The sequence below is a fragment of the Carassius carassius genome, chromosome 29 (assembly GCF_963082965.1).
Source record: "Carassius carassius chromosome 29, fCarCar2.1, whole genome shotgun sequence".
NCBI lineage: Eukaryota > Metazoa > Chordata > Actinopteri > Cypriniformes > Cyprinidae > Carassius > Carassius carassius.
In genome coordinates, this window is record NC_081783.1 from 14980278 (window position 1) to 15003204 (window position 22927).

At 38.6% G+C, this 22927-nt stretch overlaps 1 protein-coding gene across 1 annotated transcript; it reads right to left on the reverse strand.

Annotated features, from left to right (window-relative positions):
- Positions 1–1207: 1207 nt before the first annotated feature.
- LOC132109315 (galactose-specific lectin nattectin-like) lies at positions 1208–2491 on the reverse strand (the record flags this gene model as incomplete). Its single annotated transcript, XM_059515323.1, has 4 exons — positions 1208–1418; positions 1889–2000; positions 2172–2294; positions 2399–2491. Coding segments are annotated over 4 exons (396 nt in total), but the record flags the coding sequence as incomplete, so codon positions are not given.
- Between the last annotated feature and the right edge of the window lie 20436 nt (positions 2492–22927).

Genomic DNA, 22927 nt, shown 5'->3' on the forward strand with positions numbered 1-22927 from the left:
TTGATATCAGGAATTACATGTTAACTTGTACAAAAGTTCATTCTTGATATCAATGATGTCATCACTCACAGGGATTATTGATATCTGCATAACTAGTTCACTAGTTAAATATTACAAGAGCCAAGCCATAGTATAAATAGTATTTTATATTTGAAAATGTATAAAAGAAAATTGGGAGCCAGTTTGAATGGGTCTGATGCAGCTTATAAAACGAGTTATCTATAATTTGCAGGTGCTATGCTTAAGTTTGTCAGTAGAGGAGATGCTGGACCATCAGCCAGTACAAGCACAGACTCAGTTGATACACATCCAGCCTCAGCCAGTACTAGCACAGACCCAGAACAGCCAGCTTCAGCAAATACAGTACAGCCGTCTTCAGAAAGTACGAACACAGTGACAGACCCAGGTGAAGTACAGGCAGCCTCAGTCAGTACTAGCACAATCAGAGGTGTACAGCCAGCAGCAGATACAAGCAGCTCAGACCCAAATAGAACAGTTGCCGCTCCACCAAATGACCCAGCAGATTGGCCCCCCGTCTTAACAGACTTTATGAGGACTGAGTTTTATCTCTCCTGTTTCTGTAAGATTATGTAATTTATAATAAATGACTTTATATATTTTGAGTATTTTATTATTATATAGTTATTATTATCATCAACAACCACAACAATAGTAATATTAATTATATAAATTTATATATATATATAGATATATATATAGATATAGATATATAGTTATATAGATATAGATATATGATTTTTCCAATTTAGTTTTCTTCTTATTTATGTTTACGTTAATATTCACTTACTTAATAATATTCACTTGTTATCTTAATATTCTATAGGAAATACTCTATTCAATAAATATTGTTTGTTTGAACCTCATTCTGTTCTATATTGTTGTTATATATTGTCGACTGTTTTGTTTAAAGGAGGGAGGATTGTATTGGGATCACTGAAGTGTCAGGTGTGACTGTGTGGCAATGGCAAATGGTTTACATAGCTCACGGCGTCACGGGTCAGTTAGAGGGCCCCTTAGCAGAATTTTGCTTAGGGCCCCAGGGAGGTCAGGATCGGCACTGCTGATAGTCCTGAACATAACAAAATATAAGATACATAAATTACCCAGAAAAAACTCCTCTTGGAGTTGTATTTCAATGACTGTTTGTTTCCCCGTTTGTGATGCAATATATTTTCAGGACAATAAATGAATGCATTTTGCTTTATTTAGTTATAGAAAGAAAGATGTTTGACACAGAGGCATCAAAATTGCAAAATGTTTGAAACAATAACAGAATAAGATTGAACAGGCACACCACTTCTGATTTAATAGGGTGTCTAGGGAAAGAGATCAGTGAGAAATGGAACACACAAATGGTAACTTGTTTGAGCAGTTTTGGTCATTCCAATTTCCTGCAGCTGTTATGAGAAAGAAAAAGGGTGTTTTATTATACAAATAATTATACAGGTATTAGCATCATAATGTGGTCACACTTTATTTTAAGTTCCTTTTTTTTTCATTAGCAAAACTTTAACTAAAACTTTTGCTTTAAAATACTCCTAATTTGCTGCTTATTAATAGATAGTAAGGTAGTTGTTAAGTTTAGGTATTGGATGAGGGATGAAGAATATGGTCATGTAGAATAAATGCGTTATAAGTACTAATAAACAGCAAATCTGTTAATAATAGGCATGATAATAAGCAACTATTAATAATGAGAATTGGTCTATAATAAAGTGTTAACCGCAATGCTTACATTTAGAAAGGCAAATAGAGAAAGTGATGCTTTTAACTTCAACACTGGAAGATATGGGAGTAAATATAATACTTAATTAACTGTCCAGAATGGAAAACATGAAATGACGTTCACATCATTCAAATTATTTACCTCCAAAGTTCATCTGAATGCAGTGCTCATTACGCTGTAGGTTGTTGGGTTCTTTAGGGTTCCAAAGTTTGAAATTCATTTTGGACCCATCACTCCAGAACCACTTTCCCTCCTGTGAACAGAAGAGAACAAATATTTACACCTCTGTGTAAATTTGAACTTTTACTCTTTTCACTTTAAGCAGTGTTGGTTTGATATTAGACAGTAAATTGTTACATTTTCATTTTGGACAACAGCACAAAGAACAAAAAAAAGGAAATACATTGACAACATAATAACATACTGAAACAGCATCATAGCCTCCTATCCAGTAAGAGTTCGAACTTGAGATCATGCGCTTTATGAATGCATACTCCAATGTACTGTGTACAGAGGCAAGGTTCCCACCATAGGTCAAGCATGTTGCCTGAGGAGATTAAGACATGAGGAGAAACAGCTATTAGATACTACAACTACAAATAAGGTAATTTATTTATACTTTTCTGTCAGATGTTGTTTAGTATTTCATACCTCTGCATCACTCCAGGATAATGGACTGTTAAAAACCTTGGAGCATGTACGTCCATATCGTGCCCACCCATTCTGACAGGCTGTTACATCAAGATTTGTTATGTTTTATTGCAAGTTTAAGTGATCATTAATTCATTGCATTTTATATATTAACAGAAATGAACATAGACCATCTCTTTATCAATTTGTTACCCATTTCTATTTATACAAGACCAAAGCACAATGCAACCTTCCTTCACATCATTTACTACTTTTTTTGATGATGTTTGTTTTTATTAGCAGGGAAATATATTTGATTCAATTAAGCAATACAACTTGTGCAAGATTGTTTTTTTACTGAATGTTAGCAGCCTTGTTTCACAGTTACTCAGAGCCATGTTGATATTGAGCAAAACAGCAATTTTTCTCTGCCAGTGGCAGTTATTCCAAAAGAAACAGTTATTAAGCTTTGGGTAAACTGGGTAAACTGAACAACATAGGGATTGTATACCAGTTGTTCTGATGTTAAAGGTCAGATAATAAAACGCTGAAGATAAGTGAAAATTCAGTAATAGTATTTAGGGATGTTCAGTAAATGCTGCAGTATTGTCATGAACCATATCTCACCTGACGCATTCAGAGCAAAGAGCAGACAGAGAGACACACAGACAATCCAGACTCCCATTGTTTCTCACTGGAATCAACCAGGAATACTGCACATCTGAAACAACAATGAAACATGTTATACATATCTGAATATAAATACTATGTTGATGCTATTGAAAATGTTTTAATCAATGTATTATTTTGTAATACTAACAAAGAGCTTGCTGTATTTGTCTGTTCCTCAGTGCAGATCTTTGACTTTTTATAATGGCAGACAGGGGTGGAGCAAGGGTGTGGCCACCACTGACATATGCTTGGCCACCCCACTCAAAACTGCAGCTTTTCGCTTGACATTTGAGGTGAAGCTGAAGTGCGCGTCTGAAAATTCTGCTCTTTGATGTGGTCATAAAGAGATACGGCGGTTCCACATCTTAATAAATGCATTTCTTGTCAAGAAAAAAAGGGACACAAATTGCAGTTTTGAGTGGGGTGGCCAAGCTTAGGTCAGTGTATGTATGCCATATAAAAAGTCAAAGTCAAAATCTTCCTTTTGATGCAAAAAAAAAAAAAAACACTTGCCTATACTGTGAGGAGCGAGGGACGAGGGGTACTCACAATCAAAAGATTTTAATGACCAGACCAAGAGGAACACAGAGCTGGCTGGAGACACAACTAGAACAAGGATGAAAACAACACGCAGTTTTAAAAACCTGACATTACTGTGGTTTAGAGGCTGGAGGCCTAGTCAAGGGATACTCCAAACACAGCAGCACTGGAAAATTCTTCATGCAGAGCTCACACCAAATGGCTGGTTTAGGGTGCGCAGTAAGCTGCTCTAGGTTTGCCTCGCCGATCTCCTCTTTAGAATGCTCCTCTGGATGCACCCATCGCTTGTACAGGTTCTTTAACTGGTGGTAAGTTGGTGACTCTACAGCTGGGATTGTAGTCAATCTGAAGCACTGACGGTAGGTTTCTGGAGAAATTTTTAATTTCTTTTTTTAAACGCCAACAGGGCTTTCACAGCAGCTGGACAGGCCGGCTCGGTGTTGCACACAATGGCGATCCTTCAAGTGTTTCAAGCAAAACTTCTCCGGAGTATGGATGAGTCTGGCAAAGAACACTACGCAGGCTTTAAGGAGCTGCACACAGCAATAGATCTCACTCTGCGCGCTACAAAGAGCACAGCACAAGCAATTGGCAAGACCATGGCCAGCCTGGTGGTGCTGGAGCGCCACCTCTGGCTAACGCTGACAGAGATCAGGGACGCTGAGAAAATGGCCTTCCTCGATTCGCCAGTCCCGCCGAAAGGGATATTCTGCTCTTTTGTTCATGGGTTCACTGAACGGTTTTCGGAGGCTCAAAAGACGTCGCAGGCACTGCGTCACTTCCACCCTAAATGCCCTGGCCCCGCGGCTGCGGGCCGCCAGAAGAGCCCAGCTGCTCTGCTTGTAAAGCCAGCACAGCCACAGTGGAAGACGGAGCCTGGGCTAAAGTGAAGTGAAGTGAAGTGAAGTGAAGTGAAGTGAAGTGAAGTGACATTCGGCCAAGTATGGTGACCCATACTCAGAATTTGTGCTCTGCATTTAACCCATCCGAAGTGCACACACACAGAGCAGTGAACACACACTGTGAGCACACACCCGAAGCAGTGGGCAGCCATTTATGCTGCGGCGCCCGGGGAGCAGTTGGGGGTTCGGTGCCTTGCTCAAGGGCACCTCAATCGTGGTATTGAGGGTGGTGAGAGAACTGTACATGCACTCCCCCCACCCACAATTCCTGCCGGCCCGGGACTCGAACCCACAACCCTTCGATTGGGAGTCCGATTCTCTAACCACCAGGCCACGACTTCCCGTTAAAACAGCAATCCAGGCCAGTGAAGCGCTTCCCCTTCGCAAAGCGGAAAGGTCCCTGCCCACTAGTTGTGCTGGACCCTGAGCCGTCAAAGTCCTCCAAAGTTGCAAGCAGGGAAAAGGAGGGGCCCTGTTCCCGCCTCGGACGGAATGTCACCAAAAACCACTCGCTTTCACTCCTCACCTCTTCGAATACCTCTGAGAGATGGAGTTTTGTTTTCAGCGGGTGACGTCCTGCAGGTGCAGCGCATGCCCAAATATTTTACCGCTGTGATAGCAGACCCACATACTTTAAATAGCAAAATCATCCTCTCCCCATCCTCTCTCAATCACTTATATGAACATAGACTCTCCCATTTTCAAGCCAAGCTATTGTTCAAGAAAATAAAATCTCTCGCCTCCCATTATACAGCCTGGAAAGTCATTCCAGGAATATCGAGATGGAATTTGCAAACAATTCAACAAGGCTACTCACTGCAGTTTGCTCGCAGAACGCCCTGCCTCAAAGGTCTTTTTCAAACTTCTGTCCCAGACAACGATGCTTCTGTTCTCCGGCAGGAGGTGCTAGCACTGCTTGGAAAAGGCACTGTGGAAATTATGCCCCCAGCGAACAGCGAGTCAGGCTTTTCAGCCACTAAATCCTTGTCTCAGAGAAAGACAGTGTGCTCGTATCCATTCTAGATCTCAGACATCGGAACAGCTCGCTGATGCGCCAGTCATTCAAGATGATAAGGTTCAAGAAAATTGTTGTGCACATTTGCCCCAAGGATTGGTTTTTTACCATGGATTTGAGGGAGTGGCTTATTAGTATACAGTCCTTCCATTTGGACTGTCCCTGGCCCCACGCACTTGTACGAAGTGCATAGATGCAGCTCTGTCCCCTCTCAGGCAGATGGGATAAGGGAACGAGTGTTATGTCATGTCACACTACAAGCTGCATGAATCAATGATTGTCGCTTCAATCGAATGATCAGATGAATGGTGCTATGGACCAATTTATATAGCAGAGAGCCCAGCCCTTTTTGGCGGAAAGGAAAAACTGAGTTTTCCCATAAATAACACTCATTCCCTTATCTCAGGGAACTGAGGTTACGTTGAAGGGTTAGTTCACCCAAAAATATGTCATCAATGACTCACTCTCATGTCATTCCAAACCCGTAAGACCTCAGTTCATCTTCGGAACACAGTTTAAGATATTTTAGATTTAGTCCGAGAGCTTTCCGTCCCTCCATTGAAAAATGCTCCAAGTACCTGGTTTAAGGACCATAGTATCCCGGTTTTTAATTGGCCAGCAAACTTGCCTGACCTTAACCCCATAGAAAATGTATGGGGTATTGTGAAGAGGAAGATGCGATATGCTAGACCCAACAATGCAGAAGAGCTGAATGTCATGGTTCTGCCTTCATGTCCTGATTTTTCTCTAGTCTTGTGGCAGGATCATGACAGGCCCGTGTTTTGTGTACAAGCACATGGCCTTTTCTTTGGGTCATGTGCTTGTGTTGTCTCGTTTCCTGGCCCCGCCCCCCTTGTTACCCTAGTTTTGTCATCATTGATTTACCTGTTCCACCTGTTGTGTTCATTAGTAGCCTCCCTTTATAACCTTGTGTGTTTCTCTGTCCTTTGTCGGTTCATTGCCAACTGTTGTCAAATATTGTCAAATACTGTCTAACATTGCATGTCAATCTGTGTGAGATATGTCTGTGAGTAAGTGTATTGAAAGTCTTGTCTAAGTAGTAGTGTGACCCTGTTTTTGTTATAGTGTAGTTAGTCAAGTGTTAGTCTAGTTTATCTCTCGTCAGTCTTGCCCTTGTTTTGCCCCCTCGTGGGTTTTGTTTTCCTGTTTTTGTATAATAAACTGTGTTGCTGTGACATCTGTCTGCATTTGGGTTCATCTCCTCCACCATCCACATAACACTAAAGGCCACTATCAGTGCAACCTGGGCTCTCATAATACCTGAGCAGTGCCACAGAATGATTTACTCCATGCCATGCCGCATTGTTGCAGTAATTCAGACAAAAGGAGCCCCAACTACCATACTTTTTATTTGGCCAATATTTCTAAAAATGCTTTCTTTGTATTGATCTTAAGTTATATTCAAATTTTCCTTAGTTGTCAGTTATAATTATCAAAATTAAAAGAAATAAACAATTGAAATCTATCAGTCTGTGTGTAATGAATGAATATAATATACAAGTTTCACTTTTTTAAATGGAATAAGTAAAATAAATCAACTTTTTGATGATATTCTAATTATATGACCAGCACCTATACATTTTCAATGTAGGGACAGAAAGCTCTCGGACTAAATCTAAAATATCTTAAACTGTGTTCCGAAGATGAACGGAGGTCTTACGGGTTTGGATCGACATGTCATACATAAAGGGTTAGTTCACCCAAAAATGAAAAATAAGTAACCAAAATGTTTGTCTACATATATTCTCAGAACACTGGCCAAAATCATTAGAACACTAGTATTTTCACCAGTTAAAAATGGTTTAAGTCAGTTATTTCTATCTTTTGCTGTAGTGTGTCAGTAGAAAATATCAGTTTAGATTTACAAGCATTAATTTAGACACTAATTGTAATAATCCAGTGGGGTGGCAATGTCTCCAAGATGCTTCATGAAACCTACCTGCAAAGCTACAGTATTGTTAGGTGTACTACTGTTCAAATCTCAGTGGTTATATCAATATGTTGATGTTCAATCATGTGTCCTTGCTCTTCTCTGTGCATATTTTGTTCATACCATGTTGTAAATAAAATAAAAATAATCAAAACTCGCATTATTTTCCTCTCCTACTATTCTTTGTTACCGGTCTCACAGAGACATTACTGACTGATGACTTATTATGGGAGGCCCTTTGTCTCTTTTAGGTGTGAAACACTAAATATTCATGGCCATTGTCACTCCCTCGCATACAGCCTTTTGTAAAACATGATGTGTGATATAAAGTTAAATAAATATTGTTTCATTCATCATTTTGGATCAAAAGCTCTAGGCTACAAGATCCAGTTCTCAAAAGTCTTTTAAACAAATGTTCTGTACTATTTATGTTTTTTGGTCTTATTTCAATGACTTAAAATTTTACGTTTTTCAAAAACCATGCATGAACGTTGTTTTCTCAAAAACACAAATATGTACATTCATGTTGCTCACATATTATTGTAACTCAGATCGTGCTGATTACAGTTTGATCAGACTTATCAATTAATGGGTCAATGGCATGCTATTGGGATATGACATATGCTATTTTTGTGTGTCCATATGTTTTAAATAAATTTAAAAGGGATAACATTTCAAAATAAATGTGCAATTGCAAATAAAATAATTGCATACATTATCTTTTTTTTTTTTTTTTTTTTTTTTTTTTTTTTTTGTGGACCAAGTCTAAAATTTTCAAATATTTGAGGGATCATTGAAAAAGTAAAAAAATAAATAAAAAATACCTAGTTGAAATTTTTTTTATTAATTCTCAATAAAACACCATATCAGCTAATTTGCCATAACCGTACATTGTTACTATTTATTATACATAAAAATAAATGGAGCATCATCGTTCTGAATATTTGAATTAATTTAGGGAATTATGGGAGTCAAGTTGAATTCTTTGAGTATTAAGGTGGTGTAACCACTATTCAAGGATCCATTTTGTTAATATTTTTCAAGAAGATCATGTGACAGGAAATTATATCACAGAGACGGAGCTCTGGTTATACTAACTGCTGCACGCAAAGGTTAGTAACTCTCTATAAAATGTAAGATAATTTGACATTTTTAGGGTATCGTCAGGTATTCTTAGGTATACATGTCAAATGGTTTCACCTCAGAAATACATTGATAATTTATCATCATTATGAAAATGAGTATATTAACTAACATTTGAAATATTCCCAACAAGGCAATGTACTTACATCGATGTCCATGATAATGCATGTCAAATTTGATTTTAAATTGAAATGTCAAGTGGTGTAACCGGTTACACCATTTGAGTCCTATTAAAAGCCTTTCTGTTAGAGACCAATTTAGTTGAATATCACTAGTGTGAAGTGAAGTGAAAGTGACATTCAGCCAAGTATGGTAACCCATACTCAGAATTTGTGCTCTGCATTTAACCCGTCCGAAGTGTACACACACAGAGCAGTGAACACACACACACACTGTGAACACACACCCAGAGCAGTGGGCAGCCATTTATGCTGCGGCGCCCGGGGAGCAGTTGGGGGTTCGATGCCTTGCTCAAGGGCACCTAAGTCGTGGTACTGAGGGTGGAGAGAGAACTGTACATGCACTCCCCCCACCCACAATTCCTGCTGGCCCGAGACTCAAACTCACAACCCTATGATTGTGAGTCCAATTCGCTAACCACTAGGCCACGACTTCCCATAAACCCACTAGTTTATGATGCTGATCAAAGATGTAATATAAACTAACCTACTATTTGATACCATTTTAAAATGTTAAATATTATATTTTTGAGAAAGTGGTTCTTTATCTACAACTTAATGGGGTCATATGATGCAATTTAAATTGTTCCTTTCACTTTGGAGTGTTTCAAGCTGTTTGATGCATAAAGAAGATCTGTAAAGTTGCAAAGACCCCCCCCCCCCTTAAAATTGGCCTGTTCTAACATGCCCCCACATCTATACATCACTATGTGGAAAGATTTGCATAACTCTGCCCAAATGTTGCATGCAAAAAAAGGCGACGTAACTTTTATTCTCTGTTGCCGCTGCTGCCATGTCGTGCAGTCACTGTGTGTTTCGTTGTGAAAATAAAACTACTTGTTTGGCCTCCCAAAAGAGGACACAACCAGAAATCAGTGGTTAAGTTGTATTCCAACACTGTTCCAGAACAGTCCAACCCACATATTTAGATGTGTGCTGCACATTTTATGGTGGCTGAGGACTGTTTCCTGTACCAGTAGCCTGCAATGCATCTGTGGCACAATGGCTGTTTCTATAAAGTTGGGCAGTTCAAACGTTGCAAGGACAGTCTGGTGCTTCTGACTCACAGTTTGTAAGTACATTATTTTTATTTAAATAATTTGCCAATGATGATTCGAGCAGTGTAGAGCTTGTTTGTTGTTTCTGCAGACATAGTTTTATGTTTACACAGCGCGATACGCAATGCTTAAAAAGACAATCTAAATCATTATAATCAGTAATTATGTCCCCACTGGATGAAACAAATGCCTCGTTTGTAATGGGTTTTATTGGTTTTGACTCGTCTAGTGATGTACGGATCATGAACGAATCATTCTATTTAACTGGAGCTTCTTAGTAAACCGGTCAAACCAGTTCTCCAAATCGAACTGAATCATTTGAAATGTTTGAAATGTTTTGCATCTCCAGTGCATGTGCAGAGCAGCTGGAGTCTCGTGCTGTTGGCCAGGTAGACAGTACATGTTAAGGTGGGTAACATTTCGGTAACAACTGAGGCATTTGGTCAATCACAACACACTGGATAGCTGGCCAATCAGAGCACATTTCGCTTTTTCAGACTGACGGGCCTTGTAAAAATGAACGCATTTCAGAAGGCAGGACATAGAGGAGAAATAAAAATGTGCATTATATGGAAAATTATGTTTTTTGAACCTTAAACCGCATAAAAGCATTGCATTACATCAAATACTAAATTAAATAAATAATTTAATGATAGGTAAAAATTGATAGCCTGAATGCACTAAGTCGCTTTGGATAAAAGTGTCTGCTAAATGCATACAATTTTATTTTAATTTAAATACACAACATAATGTTCTTTTTAGCAGCATCATATGAACCCTTTAATTATTAAAGCTCTGTAAGTCTATGATAAAATAATTATGTTTCACACAACATTGGTGTTTATATATATATATATATATATATATATATATATATACAGGTCCTTCTCAAAAAGTTAGCATATTGTGATAAAAGTTCATTATTTTCCATAATGTAATGATAAAAATTAAACGTTCATATATTTTAGATTCATTGCACACCAACTGAAATATTTCAGGTCTTTTATTGTTTTAATACTGATGATTTTGGCATACAGCTCATGAAAACCCAAAATTCCTATCCCAAAAAATTAGCATATCATGAAAAGGTTCTCTAAACGAGCTATTAACCTAATCTTCTGAATCAACTAATTAACTCTAAACACCTGCAAAAGATTCCTGAGGCTTTTAAAAACTCCCAGCCTGCTTCATTACTCAAAACCGCAATCATGGGTAAGACTGCCGACCTGACTGCTGTCCAGAAGGCCATCATTGACACCCTCAAGCGAGAGGGTAAGACACAGAAAGAAATTTCTGAACGAATAGGCTGTTCCCAGAGTGCTGTATCAAGGCACCTCAGTGGGAAGTCTGTGGAAAGGAAAAAGTGTGGCAAAAAACACTGCACAACGAGAAGAGGTGACCGGACCCTGAGGAAGATTGTGGAGAAGGACCGATTCCAGACCTTGGGGGACCTGCGGAAGCAGTGGACTGAGTCTGGAGTAGAAACATCCAGAGCCACCGTGCACAGGCGTGTGCAGGAAATGGGCTACAGAGAAGCAGCACTGGACTGTTGCTCAGTGGTCCAAAGTACTTTTTTCGGATGAAAGCAAATTTTGCATGTCATTCGGAAATCAAGGTGCCAGAGTCTGGAGGAAGACTGGGGAGAAGGAAATGCCAAAATGCCTGAAGTCCAGTGTCAAGTACCCACAGTCAGTGATGGTCTGGGGTGCCATGTCAGCTGCTGGTGTTGGTCCACTGTGTTTTATCAAGGGCAGGGTCAATGCAGCTAGCTATCAGGAGATTTTGGAGCACTTCATGCTTCCATCTGCTGAAAAGCTTTATGGAGATGAAGATTTCGTTTTTCAGCACAACCTGGCACCTGCTCACAGTGCCAAAACCACTGGTAAATGGTTTACTGGCCATGGTATTACTGTGCTCAATTGGCCTGCCAACTCTCCTGACCTGAACCCCATAGAGAATCTGTGGGATATTGTGAAGAGAAAGTTGAGAGACGCAAGACCCAACACTCTGGATGAGCTTAAGGCCGCTATCGAAGCATCCTGGGCCTCCATAACACCTCAGCAGTGCCACAGGCTGATTTCCTGCATGCCACGCCGCATTGAAGCAGTCATTTCTGCAAAAGGATTCCCAACAAAGTATTGAGTGCATAACTGAACATAAATATTTGAAGGTTGACTTTTTTTGTATTAAAAACACTTTTCTTTTATTGGTCGGATGAAATATGCTAATTTTTTGAGATAGGAATTTTGGGTTTTCATTAGCTGTTTGCCAAAATCATCAGTATTAAAACAATAAAAGACCTGAAATATTTCAGTTGGTGTGCAATGAATCTAAAATATATGAAAGTTACATTTTTATCATTACATTATGGAAAATAATGAACTTTTATCACAATATGCTATTTTTTTGAGAAGGACCTGTATATATATATATATGGTGGTATGGTGACCCATACTCAGAATTCGTGCTCTGCGTTTAACCCATCCGAAGTGCACACAAACAGAGCAGTGAACACACACACAATGTGAACACACACCCGGAGCAGTGGGCAGCCATTTATGCTGCGGCACCCGGGGAGCAGTTGGGGGTTCGATGCCTTGCTCAAGGGCACCTAAGTCGTGGTATTGAGGGTGGAGAGAGAACTGTACATGCACTCCTCCCACCTACAATTCCTGCCGGCCCAAGACTCGAACTCACAACCTTTCGATTGCGATTTTAATTTGTCAAGAGAACCTAGCAACCCTGGCTGGGGATAGCACTGGGCACATCGCTAGACCCAGAGGGTGTACTGTCATTGAGTTTCAAAATTTGATTGGCTGACAAATACTTACAAATCAGATGCAATGTCTTTTGAACAAAAGGGAACCACTATCTGTAGTGCTGACCGCAGTGATCTGAGGGTTACAGTGAGAGCCATTCCATCGGACCAGTCCCCACATTGATGGCCTTGCTTTCCTGGGCCGTGACAAGCATCAGGCTGGAGGAATTCACTCCTCTTGGTCCCAAGCCTTTGTGCTGGGTTGATTGGTTTCTCAGCACGGGTTGTGGCTCACAACCACGCCCTGCCCTGATTTCTCTCTTCCCAGGGGTGCATGAGGATCTGATGGCCCCTGAAGTCACGGATGGCCCCTTTTTTCAGCCAGAAGCCACTCGTCTGCCTCCAATCCTCACTACCCTTGATGGCGGGCAGCTAGGGGGTATGTTGACATTCCCCAGGTATATGCCCACAAAACACCACCACCTGGAGAAATTGTCCTCATCTCCCATCCAAAGCTGTAAGCTGACGGATGCTCTCATGGCCAAAGCTTGCAGTGCTGCATGTCAAGTACTCCTGAGAGTACTGCTAGCCAGGGCATTTAAATTCACAAGGGTAGTACCAACCCAAGGTTGATGCAGGAGCTGCGCTCGGCAACTGATCTCGCCCAACGGGCAATGGAAGCCACAGCGTGGTCTCTCAGGAAGGCGTTGTCCACACTTGTGGTCCAAGAGCACAATCTATAGCTCAGCCTTGCAAAAACTGTGCCCACCAGTTCTCTACAGTACAGAAGCAGACCAAGGCCATCAAACACATCTTTCCCCCAAAACAAACTCCCTGATTAAACACTAGTGTAAAAAGTGCAAATCTTCTCCACATTTTTATTATTTTGAAAAATTATTAATAAATACTTTCTCTCAAAAAACTAGGTGACCACTTTCAGATAAATGAGGCCTACAATTAATCAGATGCAAATATAAATACAAAACCAATCCTGAATAAAAGAAAAAAAAGTTAACAAAAATATTAAATCCAATATTTGGTGATAATATAGCATAATGGGTGATTTATAAGCAATTTTTTGAGGCCGGGCCATTTTTTACCAGGAACATATACAAAATAAAGGCCTTTCAAAACAAACTCGCTGATTAAACAATATCTAAAATTTATAAACAATATACAATAATATACAAAATTTATAAATAATGCTTTTTCCACTCAAACAATTTGATAAACAAGCCCTGCGATTAATTAGATGCAAATATAAATAAATGAAAACAGTTCTAAATTAAAGAAGAGTTGACTAAAAAAAAGAAATATTTGGTGATAAAGCACAAGGAGTGATAAGCAATTTTTTGAGGCCAGGCCATTTTTGCCCTGGAATACTCAAATGTTATAGAGTTTTGAACACAACACAAGGGTTAAGTAAGGTGTTTATACACCTTTGAAAACAGTTATGTATATTATATTGCATTTCTGACAATAGATAATTGTAAATATCACACATTGCACCTTTAATGATATAAAATATTTATAAATATTGTACTTTTTTTTAGCTAAAAATACATCGTAATTTGTACGTTTTAAATGCTAAAATATGACTAAATTGTAAGATTTAGCATCAATACAAATGCACAAAAATTTACATTTCATTTGTTCATATGTTACATATTAATACATACATATAAACAATTAGACCGGGCTAGAAATTCTCTTGTCAAAAATGTTGTAATTTCCAGCTTCGTCCTGTTTCCCACTGTATAAAGGTCAGGTAACCAAGGAGAGAAAAGAAGAGAATAAACATACTATTTCACAACAAATTTCACAATAATCACCCTGAGAATGTTATGTTCTCTGGTGAGAGGGGCAGTTTTATGGTTTGCAGTGGAAAATTCCCTGAATAGTTTAGTGCACCGCAGAGGACCAAAAATCTAGGTTTATGCCTTTGAAATAGGTTTTTTAATATATGTAAATGTTCAGTAATATTTAATAGCAATTGACTTTTGGTATTCATATGTTGAGCTCTACTTCAAAACTTTCTGAATTATCATGCAACATTCTGCAAAATAGTATTGCAATCTTGGGTGTAGTTTGTGTTTTGTGTGACCTTGATGATCTACTGATAAATGATTCAACTAAACAACTTAGGCTTTTGCAACACGGTTGACAAGAAGTTATGCAGTGTTGACAGAACTGGGCTAATATTCTTCTTGGTTCTAGTAAGAACCCTAGCTGCTGCATTTTGGACTAGCTGGAGTTTGTTTATTAAGTGTGCAGAAAAACCACCCAATAAAGCATTACAATAATCTAACCTTGAGGTCATGAATGCATGAATTAACGTTTCTGCATTTGACATTGAGAGCATAGGTCATAATTTAGATACATGTTTGAAATGGAAAATGCAGTTTTACAAATGCTTGAAATGTCGATTTCAAAGGAAAGACTGCTATCACCTAGATTCCTAACTGATGACAAAGAACTGATAGATCAGCCATCAAGCCTTAGACAGTGTTCTAGGTTATTACATGCAGAGTTTTTAGGTCCCATAAATGAACAGCTCTGTTTTTTTTTTTTTTTTTTGAGAATTTAGCAGTAAGAAATTACTTTTCACATTCCATTAGTTTTTCAAATTGGTTTTCAAATTGAAAAAATGTTTCTCCAGGCCAAAAAGAAATATAGAGCTGAGTATCAACAGCATAACAGTGAAAGCTAACACCATGATTCCTAATGATATCTCCCAAGGGTAACATGTAAAGCTTGAAAAGTTAGCCTAGTGCTGAGCCTTGAGGTACCCCATACTGCCCTTGTGATCGATATGATACCTCTTAGGTTAAGTATGATTTCAACCTTGATGTGATAATGTAGCTGACGGCTACATGGTTACAATTTTATCTCCAAAAGTATGGATCTTGGAAGTAAAGTCATTCATAAAGCCATTACTGCTGTGATGTTGGGAAATGTCAACACCTATTGATGCTTCATTTTTCGTTAATTTAGCCAATGTATTGAATAAATACCTGGGGTTATGTTTTCTGTCTTCTAAAAGAGAAGGGGAAATAATCAGATCTAGGAGTTTTTAATGCTTTTCTGTATGATAGGGTATTTTCCCGTCAAGAAGTACGAAATACCTCTAGTTTTGTTTTCCTCCAGCTGCGCTCCATTTTCCATGCTGCTCTTTTGAGGATGCGAGTGTGCACATTATACCACTGTATCAGACTGTTTTCCTTGATCTTCCTTAACTGAAGGAGCAACCATATCTAAAATGATAGAAAAGAGAGAGTCCATAGTTCCCTATCTCTCGGTCACTATGAGTTATAACATGACGACATTATGGGGATTCACTTGGGAGCCCCAATCATCTCTGACTTTGATCACTAAAAGTGTGTGACAATGGCAAAAGTGCATGCTTTTCCGACAGACCAGTCCCCACTGACCTCTCACTCATCCTGCGGCAGCTGTTCTGTGTGGCTCTCTGGTGATTCTGCTGTACCATCTCACGGAAAGCTCAGTGTTTCATTCGGTGCGCAGATAGACAATCAGATGTTGATAGCAGTATCGGGGGATGGGCAATCTTTCTCTGAGGATGAAGATTCGGCGGAAAAGTCAGAGCATGGTCCCTCAGGAAGATGATGTACACACTTGTGGTCCAACAGCATAATCTACATCTCAGCCTTGCTGAAACGAGTGATGTATACCAATAAAGTGCACTTTCTTCCTGTCTCCCAGGCTGGACTGTTCGGCGATGCTGTTGAGGACTGTGCTCAGCAGTTCTCGACAGTACAGAAGCAGAACAAGGCCATCCAAAGAGCCCTCCAGAGCTGCTCCGCAATGTACTGAAACATCAATGCTAGTGCGTTGAGCCTCTTGCAGGAGTGCAGCACCCCCTGTGTCCATGCTGGCCGCCAAGTCATCTAAAAAGTCAATGAAGTGGCCCTAACATGGGAAACCCGGAGATGTGGGAAGCTGCTCTTTCTCAGGAGATGATTGAGACAGCACCGCTCCTTCCCCAGGGGGAGGGCCAGGCAAAGAATCTTCAGTTTTTTTGTTTTTTTTTTCTCCACAATTTCCTTTTTCTTCGAGTTCTCAGGTGCGCCACTTCCTCACTCTAGCCCATGACGCCCTCCTTTGCCAGCAGCCAAGAAGCTGCAGTTGGGAGACATAGCTCTGGTCAGTCCTTCTGGGGACACAGGGAGTTCTGCGGTGATCAGTCAGGCCCTTCACTAGCTTCCATTCAAGATGCACATGGTCCGAGTCATCCACCCTCGGGATCGGTTCACTCTGTGGTGGTCCAATTGGCAACACTGTGGCGGTTTCATACATCACCCGGCAAGGAGGTCTACGATCATGTTGCATGTCACAGCTCACCCACCATCTCCTCCTCTGGAGTCAGATGTGGTTCAAGTTGCTGCATGCCATCCACATTGCGGGGCAGCTCAATCATGCAGCCGACACGCCTTCACAACAGCTGGAAGAATGCAGCTTTTGTAACATGGGAAATATGGTTTTCAAAAGACAAGTTGCCATCTAATATAACACCCAGATTTCTGACTGTAGAGGAAGTAACAGTACATCCGTCTAGTTGCAAACTGTAGCCTACTAAATTCTATGTACTGTGTTTTGGTCCAATAATTAATATCTCTGTCTTATCCAAATTTAATAGGAGAAAATTATTGGTCATCCAATCTTTTACGTTAACACACTCTGTTAGCTTAGATAATTTAGAAGTTTCATTTGGTATCATCGGCATAACAGTGGAAACTATTCCCGTATTTTCTAATAATATTACCAAGGGGCAACGTGTATATTGAAAATAGAATGGGACCAAGGATGGATCCTTGTTGCACTCCATATTTTAATGGTGATAAATGAGATGACTCATTTAAATAAACAAAATGGTAGCGATCAGACAGTTGGTGTCTATACCATCTTAAAGCCTGCCCTTGAATACTTTTATAGTTTTGTAAATCAATCTAGGAGTATGTCATGATCTATTGTGGTAAGATCAAGTAAAACTAGCAATGAGATGCAGCCTTGATCTGACGCAAGAAGCAGGTCATTGTAATTTTAACAAGTGCAGTTTCTGTGCTATGGTGGGTCCTGAAACCTGACTGAAATTCTTCATACAGATCATTTTTTTTTGCAAGAAAGAGCTCAACTGAGCAGACACAACTTTTTCAAAAATTTTAGACATAAATGGAAGATTTGAAATAGGCCTATAATTTGCCAGTTCACTAGGATCTAGTTTTGGTTTCTTAATAAGAGGCTTAATAACCGCCAGCTTAAATGGTTTTGGGACGTGACCTAAAGATAACGACGAGTTAATAATATTGAGAAGCGGTTCTTCGGCTACAGGTAACAGCTCTCTGGATTGTTTAGGTTGTTTTCAATGAGTTTGTGGATATGCTCGGCCCTGGCAGTTTTTAGAGCCTGTCTATAGCTGGACATACTGTTTTTCCACGCAATTCTAAAAACATTCTAAAATGATAATGTAACATTAAGCATAAGTATTTCGAATGAGTTAAATCTGTATCCTGTTTTTTGGCTAACATTGACAATATCACTATATATTGTTGCAACACCTCCCCCATGACTAGTCTGACAGGGCTCATGCTTATAACACTACTTTGGTGGAGTAGGCTCATTTAGACCAATATAATCACTTGGTTTTAGCCAGGTTTCAGTCAAGCAGAAAACTATTATCTGTTCTCATTTCATTTACAATAACTGCTTTGGGTGTGAGTGATCTAAGATTTCAGCCAAAACTTTACAAAACAAATTGTTCATTTATTTAAAGTTTTTCTGGTTTAATCACGATAAGATTTTTTTTCTAGATCCTACATTAAATTTATATTTTGACCTCACTATTCAGGGAACAGACACAGTCTTAATAGATTGGACAGTGCAAGTACTTCTATAATTTGAGCATGTAGAACAAAAGTCATCATAATAGTTATTTGAGAATTAGCTTACTAGTCACATGGAGCGAAGTGTCCTGGAGATGTCAGAGAGCAGCACTGCTGGGGTGCAGGCCATCAGCGCAAAAAAGCCTAGCACGCTCCCAGAAAAGATTCCAATTATTAACAGAGCAGTTTCTATTCTTTACACCATGACAATAACCATTCATTTAAAGCAACAAGTCTATTGAACCTTCGTGCCCTCGTTGATACGTGGGCAGTGGTCCGAACACGATGATCGTTGCCGCGGGCATCGTGCTGCGAACCGTCTCGATCAGTCTCCTGAAGTCCCTCTTCAGTGTCTCCATATGCCGCAGCGGGGTGTTGTTAACCCTAGCGTGAAGCACGACCGCTCTGGGGCATGTGCAAAGAGAAACATTGTAAGTCAAGCAGCTGGCTGGGGAACAGTGCAAGATGATTTGTAGTGCATGACCATTTAAACATATTACTTTTGTTGGATTATGTACATACAGCAGCGTGTGTGCATTGAGGAGAATTGCAAAAAGATTTGAATTGCACAAACAAAACAGTCTCAGTTGTTGATGTTTGTTATGTCAGTTGCTGTGGTAAGGTTGGGGGATGTTTGGGGGGTTGGAAAAAGTGAGATATAGTCCATGTTTCAAGAGGAAGGGGGTTTGTGTGGGGTTTCAGAGGAGAGCGTTTTTTTATTAAAAATTTATTGATTTTGTGGTCCAGGGTCACAATTAAAGATACAAATATTGTGTTGTCATTAAACGACATTTTCAATTTTTAATTTTTTTTTCTTCACAGAAGGAATAAGGCTCTGGAGTGATTGTTCCAAATTTAACTTCCAAATACTGTTTCTTTGAGAGCCAAATAACAAATTTAATGACGACTGCCTTGAGAGGAACATCAAAAGTAAATAAATTAAATGTCCATTTTTTTCTTTCTTGCAACAGATGGCAATAGTATAATTTTCCATGTTCTGAAAAAAGGCCCATTGTGTGTGTGAAATGAAGCAGCATGTGAGAAGTTGACTGGAAGACAAAATGAGCTACTTTGACTCATTTTATTTATTTTTTTAGAAAATGTTCAGAGGAATAATATAACTAGACTATAATAAAAGTGTGTGTTTTTTTATGAATTAGACAAGTGAATTACTGTGAAACCTAAAAGCATAATTCTAAAAACATTTTATTGTCTCTTTTCACACTAACTCGAGATAGAATAAGTAATCTAGCTTCTCAAAATGGCAACCGACAGTTTAAAAAAAAAAGCCCAATTAGGACTTCAACACTGCTTTTACTTTGAACATAAATTACACAAAAAGTTGGATGAGAGCTTAAAAAAAAGTTTTACAATGGTATATTGTAATTAAATGTATAAGCTAACTAAACATAAATGACACTAGTCCCTAGACTGGAATTAATTAACCTTTTTTTTCTTATTTCACATCTACTGTATATCAGTAATAGACAAAAAGGTCTGTACTTTGATTATTCATAAGCATACTCGAAAACAAAAGAGTATAAGAAAGAGAGAACATTGAACAATTGACATTATCTCACAATTTAACTACTTAGCATGTGGTTATTATGGAGACCAAAGAAGAACTTTATTAAACTAACTTGAGAAAAAAACTTTATGCATGCAAATTTATATAATTCATATTTTTGGCTCTATTTGAACACTTTCTTCATGCAATATTCTGCAACATAGGATTGTAATCTTCAACTATAGGTTTGGTTGTGTTGTGTAACCTTGATCAACTGATAAATGATTCAGCTGAAGGCTTTCATAATACGGTTGATGTTGTTTGTGTAAACATGTTCATCTGCCATTTAAAAATTCAAACCTCTGCTTTGAAATGGACGAACCAAGCTAATTCTCTGTTAGTGTCACTAAATGAACATCAATTAAGATATTTACAATTTACTAAAATTTTGATTTTTTTAATTCATTAATTTACATGTTTTTTTGTCTGTATTTATTTTTATAAAAAAAATATATATATATAAACACAACATGGGTGTCACTAGGCCATTTTTAGGGGCATTCTGTGCATTCTTTGTTCATTCTTTTTCAACCCGCAGACTGTGGTGGCACAGATGCAAGAGGTGTGTTCATCGATAGATTGTTATAATATCTGAATCTGCCCAGTTCTGTCATAAATGCAGTTTACAAAATATCATGGGGGAGCAATAATCGATTCCTCATCTACTGTAGCCTAAGTTTTCACTGCATCCATCCCTCACAACACCCTGTTTTCTTCAGCAAAAATTAAGCACATATGAAAGGTGGTGAATTCCCAGAAACCACTGGACATCCAACTCCTTGTATGACTGATTACACCACCCTCTGAATTTTACCCGGGGAGATAATGGTCCATTAAGAAACAGGTTTGTTCCCACAATGATACAGCGGAGACATGAAATGTAAAGAAAAACAACAGTGATACTTTATTTATAAAAAGTATAAAATCAATTCCACACACACACACACACACACACCTCAACTCAACTTAAAGATGGGGTTCAAGCACATCCCACTGCCAAGTATAATGCTCGCGAATGTGCAGTCTTTACAAAGAAAAATAAATTAACTGCAAGCAAATGTGCACTGTCTACGGGAGTACAGAGAAGCTTGTAATTGCACTGACGGAGACCTGGTTAAACGGGAAGGATTCTGACACCGAACTGTCTTTGGATGGGTTTGGGACACCTCTATGGCTGGACCGTGACCTCTCAGTCACAAGAAAGTCTCAAGGAGGAGGTGTCCGTTTTATACATGAACAATCGATGGGCAAAAACAGTGATTGTGTGCGAGGAAGTGTACAGTATACTGCAGAAATAGAACTTTTGACCATCTATCCGGCCTTTTTATTTGCCAAGAGAATTTAAGTAACTTTTTTTCTCATTGGTATACATTCACCCGAAAACAGAGGAATATTTGCAGATTGATAAAGCCTCTGTTTTGAGGGTTTTGCAAACCACCCAACAACATAAAAGCCCTGGGCCTGATAAAGTGAGTGGGAGAGTTCTGAGGAGTTGTGCTTATCAGCTCAGTGATTAGTTATTTTATTTTTCAGATCTCATTGAAATTACAGAAAGTACCCTCAGTGTGGAAAAAATCCATTATTGTACCCATTCCTAAAACTAAAATTAACATCTTTATTAATTAAGTGTTTGAGAATTATTAAAACTTGGATTGTAGAGCATACTAATCAGTTGATTGATCCACTACAATTTGCTTATAGGAGAAATAAAAGTGTGGAGGATGCCACCCTGACAGTCTTAAATTTTATATATAAATATGTGGGTACTAGCAAGCATCATACTCGTTTATTATTTGTAGATTTTTCATATTTATTGCTTCAAAGTTTGTTAATACTATATTATGATGGATAATTTTATTACATTACGAAATTACAAAAGGCATGACAGTCAGTTCTGGTGGCGCAGAAGGTAAAGCATGTGTAATACATGTTTTGACGTGATCGACCCAGGTTCGGATCCGCCTTTCGGCAAAAAAATGTCTCCCTTTTTTAAAATTTCAGATCACATCAGAAAAGCATTTCTTTTCAATGAAAATTAAGTAAATAATCAAAAAGTTAAGGGTAGGTTTAGGGAGGGCTTTATTGTCCCCCATGGCAAGGTGGCATCCATTAAATTAGACTCAGTAAGTTATTATTGCATACTTTTTTATAATGTACTACAATACTGAGGTGCAGATAATTGCCACTATTTGCAGTAAGTAACTAGTAAAAATAGCAGAAAATCCTGTTATTTTCACATGGTATTTAGAATCTATAGATATTTGCAATTAGTGTAAATAGCATATCACAAAAAAAATTCTGCTATTTGCACAGTGTAAATATAGCCGCTGTCTTTTTGGATAACTGCCAAACTAATGCCGGTGATGCAATGTTGCCAGATGTTGCTATTAAAATAAACAAAAACCTATAAATAAATAAAATAAACTGAAATTATTTCAAATATTTTGGAAATTAGATAAGATAAAGTTATCACTGACCCTAAACCGCAACTTCCTACCACCTGGTGCAATTAACTGGAGTGCAATTACTGTGAAGACAGGACCAGACTAGAGGAATTCTAGTGCCTATGGTGAAGTGCCTAAGGGGAAGTGAGCCCACTAGTGGGCACCCAGGGAAACAGAGACTAGACAGCGTGACAATAACCCTAACTGGTAAGATAGAAATGCAATTTTTAGTTACTGAATTTATAACCTCCTAAAGGACTCTTTATGAAGAATTCATTGATAATGTAAATTTACATCTGAATAACAAAACTCTTTTAAAATCAATACTGACAGTCTTGTAGAAATATCGGTTTTAAATTTCTTCAGTTGTAAAAGACTAGTTCAATTCCAGAAAAAAAAAAAATCCTGTTAATTTACTCAC